Source organism: Manduca sexta, chromosome 28 (assembly GCF_014839805.1).
Source record: "Manduca sexta isolate Smith_Timp_Sample1 chromosome 28, JHU_Msex_v1.0, whole genome shotgun sequence".
In the NCBI taxonomy this organism is placed as follows: domain Eukaryota; kingdom Metazoa; phylum Arthropoda; class Insecta; order Lepidoptera; family Sphingidae; genus Manduca; species Manduca sexta.
The window spans coordinates 305,043-312,857 of NC_051142.1; the positions used below are offsets into that span (position 1 = coordinate 305,043).

A 7,815-nucleotide genomic window follows, 5' to 3' on the forward strand; every position below is an offset into this window, starting at 1 on the left:
AAATTAATAACGTATTTTCGCGTTCTTATTAATTTTAATCTAGCTCCAACCCGGATGTCAGTTAGACTTATTCATCAAGCTTTACTTAGAGAAAATATTACAGATATCACACAACATTTAATATAATCCCATAAGATAATGCTACTAAAAAGAAGATAATTCTAATAGAGTCTACCTAAAACGGAGACCAATTAGACAATTCATCAGTCTGGACAACTCTACATGTCAACAATGCTACAGGCAGTATTTAAAAATGGAATGATTTACTGCAATTACTACTGGCCATTATATTGGCATTTTTTTAATTATTTTATTCCTACTTTTACATACCTACCTAATTTATTATTTATTTAGTTCTTAAGAATACTCAACCAAAATAATTGTCGGTTTGTGGCTAGATTAAATTAAAGGTTCGTTTTAAATATTAAGAAACATTGTACTCAACCCTATAATTTAAAAAAATCCCGTCTTCCGAAAAGGTTGATGATATTATTATGTACTTACAATTGTTAAGTTTTTTCTTATTATAGTTAATATTCATACCTACTTGATTTATTTCTCGTAACATACGATACACAAATAAATACAAATATCTATATCTTTTACTATACTTTGGACTATATCAATGTTACTATAAAGTTGCATTTGCACAATGAAAGTTGTTACATTTTTTTCACATTACAATGAAATCTACCTATTTAATCACGGAAATTCTTTAACAGTCATGTTCATACATTAGTATAAAACCATATGTAAAAGTATACGAGAAATCATGGTCAAAGCGCTCAACCAAACGTAGAGGCTGCTGTTGCAATACTATGCTACGAACAATATTTGGTAAAACAAAGTATACCTTTATTTATAACGAACAAAATCGTTTAAGTATCTGTATTAAAGAATTCTTTTGTAAACTTAATTATGTTATGAGAAATAAATTTAAGTAAAAAAACTAATAAGTACGAATATCAACGAGAGAAAATATTTACTAATTAAATAAGTATAACGGCTTACTAGGATATAATCGTTTTGATCTATAAAATAGAAATTGTTAAGCGATCACCTGTTTACAATCCATCGGCCTTCATTATCAGGGTTTTGCTCAAATGTATTCTATGATGTTCTTGAAAACTTTGTATACACATTGGACACGTCTTTTTAAATGCTTAAGACGTACTATAAAGGTCTTTTTTGAAAAGAAAAACTGTCTATAATTCTTTAGGCCACAACTTAACTGAATTGTATGGAACCTGGGTATACATTTACTACTAACGAAGATCAATTTCCTCAGCGAAAATCAAACCGCGACCCTACGTGCCCACTGTGCTATCGCCAGGACTACTCAGACATAAAGATACCTAATTGGCTAATAAAGACGTGTCCGCGGCAATGTTTTTGATATAATATGCTTCTTTCACAAGTGTAATCCTTCACTGCATGCTTCCATTCACTTAGCTGTAATATTTAATAGGGCTATGTCGATATTTTGTATGTAGGACCGCTTTAGGTTATGTAGGCAGCTCTGATTATTTTTAATGTTCTGTTTGATTATAGAATAGCGAATTATAAAGCCTAGTCGAGGGATATCGCATCTGGAGTCAGTATCAATTATGTACTTTTATTACATTCAATATCTTGATTACGACTTTTAAATAAAGTTAAAATTTTAGGCATTTTGCAAATTCAATGAGCATCGTATTTCTAGTAACTATGCAAACGAAAAAAAAGATGCACCTGAATATTGTCAAATAATTATTGTTATGCTCGATGTCATTTGGCTAGGTTTTAAGCAGCTGTTTCCTAAGTTATTTTCGCCCTGAATGTTTAGCGTAAGCATTCATTTCATTGTATCACAAGAAGTTGAAATTGCCTATTATAGAAATGGTTGTATCGACAGTATTTAATGTTTACGCTAAAGCATTCTAAGATATTCTAGTATAAAAGTAGAGTTGTTCAAATAAAATGTAATCTGTAGCACAATGTGTTGTGCTTCGCTGATCATAATCACTCCATGGTTGTATGTATGTTAATGATCATGCCTTTAGTCAAATGTGCCAAAGTGCCAACTATTGCAAAGCCTAAGATTGTGGAACTTTGATGGTTGATAATATCTAGTCAATTTTAAAAATGGATTATTTTGTGTATGGAATAAATATTTGTTTAAAATTGTTACCATTAATGGGTTGCAACTTGTATGTTATTTTGTAAAAATATTTTCAATTGTTTATATAAGTTAAGGGCAGTGTAACAGAAAATGGATGTTTCATATTATATTTATTGAATATTTTTTTATATAATCTGATTATAAATAAGCAGATTGTTATTGTGTCCTTGAAGATGTGTAGAAGTGTTTGTGTTAGACTGATGGCCGTGTTTTACATATTGATTGATCAATGGCTGTGAATTGTTAACATTGTTAGAACAGATGGCTTGGCAATATTTTTAGTTAATAAACTATATTGAAAATTCTCATCTTTTATTATCTCCCACAACCACTAAATTAAGTATCTTATCCTGTAATGAAATAAAATATTGGATTGTTCTTGAAATTGAGATTAATAAATTTGAATATTTATGTAATTGTAATCATATTACCATAAATAAATAACAAAAAATGTTATAAACCAACAATATTAAACAGGAGTGCTATTGAAAACCAAAATATACAGAATATAATTTATTGAGCCTTAAAGTTAAAATTACAAAAAGTATAACTAGTTTTCACTCAGTCCACCGATGTTTACAACTGGTACACACGTAGTATAGTCTCATCTCTTCTTCGGCGCGTCTCGTCTGCCCCTGGAAGAACACAGCTTCGCGGTGGTTGCACTTGGGGCACATGTGATCCTTCGTCCGAGGCAGGGTCGGGTCGCTCACCACGTCGGGGTTTATATGCGTCAATTCGTCTACTTCGTGCATAATTTTGTTTACGTACACGCAGTTAGAGTCCGCTAGCTGCTTATAATCACAATTCCTACATGCGTACAGCAGCACTTTGTTGTTTTTATCTTCGCGCGGGTACAGCATGTTGTTGCATTCTTGACAAAACTGTATTCCGACGTACCCTGGTCCACCGTCTTTCCTTGCAAGGTTTAGAGTCATTTTGTTTCTCTTATTACTTTTAGAGTAACGCGGAACTAATGTTTACTAAGTAAATCAAATTTAAATGCGACAATTTACAATATTCTAGAACGTAAACACAATACAAAAATTATAGTCACAGACAAAACAGCCTGTCAACACTCAACGTCAATATGACATTAGTTGAATGAATGTATTTTATTTCCGGTTGTCTATGGTATAATTTAAAATACCTACAAAACAATTGGCTTGAGCGTTGCATGATTTGGATTGTATGTAACCGATTTTTTAACACATTACAAAAATATTTACTTACAAAAGTACGTAATTACTATTGATGATAGTGATTGAAAGTGTCTGAAAAAAACAATTCACCTAGTACATTTATTAAAATAATATAAAACAATAAGTGATTTTTTTGTATTTGTTTTTTTTTTTATTAAATAGCAACCCTAGATTAATTTTGTGATGTTGGCAGTAGTGAAAATTTGTAGGCCTTGGTTGGCTAGACGTCGTGATAATTTCTTTTCCCATCCGTACCCGATTGGTGTCGCGTTATCCAAATGGGTAAGGAATAGTTTTGTGCCGAAAATATTATAGTTTATTTATTAGTTTTGCTTTAAAAATATGTGTAACAGTGCGATAAACTGATATGTAATGTGGAAGTGATCATTCATATATAGTTTTTCAATAAAATGTAATTTATGATTGCACGCATAGGTGTCGGCCATGGCGCAGACATGTTATTCTCGTGGTGTAAAATAAATCTGACTCCATCGCGTTAATGCTGGAATGATTTGGAGGTGCAACAAACATTTCCTCATTCATGATGTACCGTTAAAAGTTTTTAGTGTCGATTTCGGTGTTTGGTAAACATGAGTGATAACCGGCGCCATCGCTATTTCAGGTAAACCCAGAGGAATCCGCACGGCGCGCAAGCACGTGAACCATCGTCGTGAGCAACGATGGGCTGACAAGGAATTCAAGAAAGCCCACATGGGGACGAGGTGGAAGGCTAACCCCTTCGGTGGTGCATCTCACGCTAAGGGCATCGTCCTGGAGAAAGTGTAAGTAAGTTTCACCTCGTATCTAGTAAGTGATGATGGTGTAGAGTTGATTTCGGCTTTGGTCCGGGAAGCATGAACCGAACCGCACACCCGCGCAGGGATCGATGTCGGCGTTTGGTTGAAGTGAAGAGACTACGAGGCGTCGCGTCCACACGCGGTATTAGCCCTGTGAATGTGTTCCCGGTACAATCACAGGATAATACTGCGAGTGGCGGCGACGAAGAATCCGCACTACAGCAAGAAACAAGTTAACTTCTAGAAGTGCTAAACTGATGAATTTCGAGTACGTTTTCGCGCTCAAGATATTTGCAAGCCAAGACAAGAGTGTAAAATAACAACATGGGTCAACGAACTCTCAAGTGGAGTATCTTGTAAATGCATATTTTATCTGAGCTCTGGAGTAAACAAGCATTTTGGAATTTCTGTACAAGTGTAATGTGCGCGCGTCGCTATGTCTCGAGCCCTGCACGTTCTCATGCAGTGAGCCAGTAATAATAATAACTTGCATAATCACCACCTGGCCTGTGTACAATGCACTTGCACTATGTGCATATGTCTTTGCGTAATTTATATTGTAAATATTTTGCATTTTGTATGATAAGATAGAAATAACACTGAATAGATAGATAATGGTACAATTCTGTTCTCTGTATAGTTTTTATGTTGATAGAGGTATGCGACATGTTAATGCTTTAGGTGGTCAATAACATTGTTTTCGAGATAAATAGTTTTTTAAAATAACTTATAGATATTTCGGAGCTATTGTTATTTTCATATAATTCAGGTTTTTATCCTCATCACATAATAAAATCTGTAGAAACAAGAATTTGAAGTGATAATTTCTATTTGGCAGTGGTGTTGAAGCCAAACAGCCCAACTCTGCCATCCGCAAGTGTGTGCGTGTACAGCTCATCAAGAACGGCAAGAAGGTAACCGCGTTCGTGCCCCGCGACGGTTGCCTCAACCACATTGAAGAGAACGACGAAGTGCTAGTGGCGGGATTCGGTCGTAAGGGCCACGCCGTCGGTGACATTCCCGGAGTCAGATTTAAGGTATAAATTGGTTTGTGAAGATAAAATGAAGGCTAACGAAAGATGTGGTCACATTGGCAATTGAGAATTATGTTGGTTACTTACTGTTTCTGACCACAGCAGTATGATTGGCATTTTAACATGTGTCAGGCACCAAGTGCTTTGTACTCCAAATTGGTTTCAAAATCATTTACAGCTTGAGTAAATGATGATGCCCTGTGTTTGAGGAGTATTTGCTACTCTGAGTGCCATGATGTGATTGTTGCACTGACATAGTGCACCACGCATGATCCGGCGCTCTGTCTCGAGTGGTATTTGAACTATGTTGTATATTTGCAGGTGGTGAAGGTAGCAAACGTGTCCCTCCTAGCCTTGTACAAAGAGAAGAAGGAGAGGCCGAGGTCATAATTTTGCACTGTGATAAGGTAATTATTACTAAACCTCATGTACACAGCCCTGAGATGTCAGTCACTTATAAAAATACATTAGTTAAAGTAGTTTTAGATAATTTTTTGTGACTTTGATTTTTGGAATGTTGTGATAGTGGCCCTATTGTTTATTATCAAATAACTTCTCCAAACCCTTGTCTTATCTGTATGGTGATTCACATTAGTCTTAAATTTCAACTAATTATGTTATCTAACATTGTAATCTTCGAAACTATTTAACAAACTTTTCTCATATTTTACATATTTTTACGACAAAACCTAATTTCAACAAAGGATAGAATGATGTTATTTGGTATATTTATTTGCTACTACTGAGTGCCGTGACGTAACTACACTACTGACGAATGACCGCGACCACTAAACTAGGGATAACTTCAAAGAATGTTTCTGATTATCTTTTCCTTGTTCCAGTGACCTGCTAACGGGAAGCGCGTTGTTTTTAAGTGTAAATTTATAAAAATGTAAAATCAAGTACATAATAAACATTGTGTACGACATCTATTGTTTTATTGTTACCCTTATGTTCAAATGTTTGAGAAAATCCATAATGGTTTTAAGAGTACATTATCTTTTAGTTATTTGCGCAATTTATCTATGCGAATTTGATATTTATTACATCTGAATTGAGATTTGTTTTACCAAACATAATTTTTAAAAATATTGATAGATACCTATTGAGATCCTTTGATATTAATTATCAAGCTTTTGCTTAGCTCTGAAGTTGCTGTCGATGGTAACCGCGCATGCGGAGCGTGTCCCATGCATCACGCAAGCACGCAGCCGCTGTACTAACGACAGCAAAATGGACAATTCTACCTATAAATTCAAAAATTTTGTCATCGTTTGCATTGTTCTTATAAAAATGTTTTGAGAAAATTATAAAATTATGCCCCAGGTTTAAATGTTTGAAGCGAAGTCTAATACAACCAGGCAGTATTAGATAAAGAGCAGAAATTGCTAATATTTCATATTCCCATTCGTATAAATTTTAAAAAGATAATTTGTTTTGTGGGATACAACTGAAATAACATTAATTCTCCGAGGATAGGGGAAATCGCAAAGTCAAATGGGGCTTAGTTTGTATATCATAGTATGGACCCTTCGGTGTTTGATTTCGTCCTCCATTTGCACGAACGAGTCACCCCTCTGTATTGACTCGCCGCGCCGCCGCGAGCATGCGGGCATTTGGGACTGCCACTGCATACATGCGCTGCCGGTTGTTAAGATAATATTATGGCGTCAGTGACACATATTTTTGAGAATATGCAGACGAAAATTACAAACACATGTCAAAACAATGTCTAAAAACCTCAAGGAAATTCCGAAGTTATTTGAATAATTTACGCCCATCCACCGGCGGTTTTGCATTTCGGTCGTAGGCGTGTTCGCAATAAATGAGGCGTCAATAACGGTTTCTGGTTAATTAAATATTCCTTACGGCTTGCAGTAGAACATGCATACTAGATTTCGCTCGCGACTCCCCCCGCATGAAAGATCCATGAAGTATTGTTCTGGAATAGAAGATACTCTAAAAATGTTATTCCAGGACTTGATTTGTCTGTTTTTCAAATTTCACCAAAAGTTCAGTAATTTCTGCTTCACTCGTAACAAAAATCGGAAGTATTCATAAATTCTCGCGCTTAATATTTTCTATCAATAGTTTAATACAGATAATACCCAACATTCAAATTGACCGTCGAAAATGATAAGACCATAAAAATAACGTTGCTTGTGTGCGTCACATTCTGATAGTGTACGTGACCCAACGAAAACATCTGTCGGAGATCTATTTAACATTTCGTGATAGTCATTATTTAATTTTCACTGTTGCGATATGATGTGTGTGCGTCGTAGGTGGTACTAACGAGTTACAAAACAATAATGTTATTTTAATTAGTTATTCACACCTACACCTCTTCGCGGGTGTGCGAATATGTAATGAATGTATTCATCAGCTAATACCAAAACTGTAAACAAATAACAAACCCACTTTGCTAACAATTCTTTTCGGGCCTCCATTCCTTGCCGGCATGACTGTGCCGTCTGGGGATGTTTGTATCTTGCCGTCAACACTTAAGGTTACACTTCATTTAATATATTCAGGTGCAGTGAAGGCTTTTAGCTGAGCTCCAAATAAAATCTCCTTTCTTTAAATATAAATGAAATCAACAGAAAATTAAAAAACGCAGG

General features: G+C 35.1%; 2 protein-coding genes across 2 annotated transcripts; one reads left to right on the forward strand and one right to left on the reverse strand.

Annotated features, from left to right (window-relative positions):
* Positions 1-2,659: 2,659 nt before the first annotated feature.
* On the reverse strand, positions 2,660-3,248 carry LOC115451700 (DNA-directed RNA polymerase II subunit RPB9). Its single transcript, XM_030180075.2, has one exon. The coding sequence runs from the start codon at positions 3,097-3,099 to the stop codon at positions 2,719-2,721; it is 381 nt and encodes a 126-aa protein (XP_030035935.1). The 5' UTR covers positions 3,100-3,248; the 3' UTR covers positions 2,660-2,718.
* A 213-nt stretch (positions 3,249-3,461) lies between these two features.
* LOC115451688 (40S ribosomal protein S23) lies at positions 3,462-6,122 on the forward strand. Its single transcript, XM_030180057.2, has 5 exons — positions 3,462-3,645; positions 3,986-4,145; positions 4,999-5,197; positions 5,516-5,601; positions 6,037-6,122. The coding sequence occupies exons 1-4, from the start codon at positions 3,642-3,644 to the stop codon at positions 5,582-5,584; spliced, it is 432 nt and encodes a 143-aa protein (XP_030035917.1). The 5' UTR covers positions 3,462-3,641; the 3' UTR covers positions 5,585-5,601; positions 6,037-6,122.
* Positions 6,123-7,815: the final 1,693 nt, after the last annotated feature.

Bases quoted from the DNA above. Each gene is read 5' to 3' on its own strand.
- LOC115451700 (XM_030180075.2), bottom strand. From the start codon at position 3,099: ATGACTCTAAACCTTGCAAGGAAAGACGGTGGACCAGGGTACGTCGGA.
- LOC115451688 (XM_030180057.2), top strand. The intron at 4,146-4,998 runs GTAAGTAAGTTT...TCTATTTGGCAG, and splicing joins GGCATCGTCCTGGAGAAAGT to TGGTGTTGAAGCCAAACAGC. The intron at 5,198-5,515 runs GTATAAATTGGT...GTATATTTGCAG, and splicing joins TTCCCGGAGTCAGATTTAAG to GTGGTGAAGGTAGCAAACGT.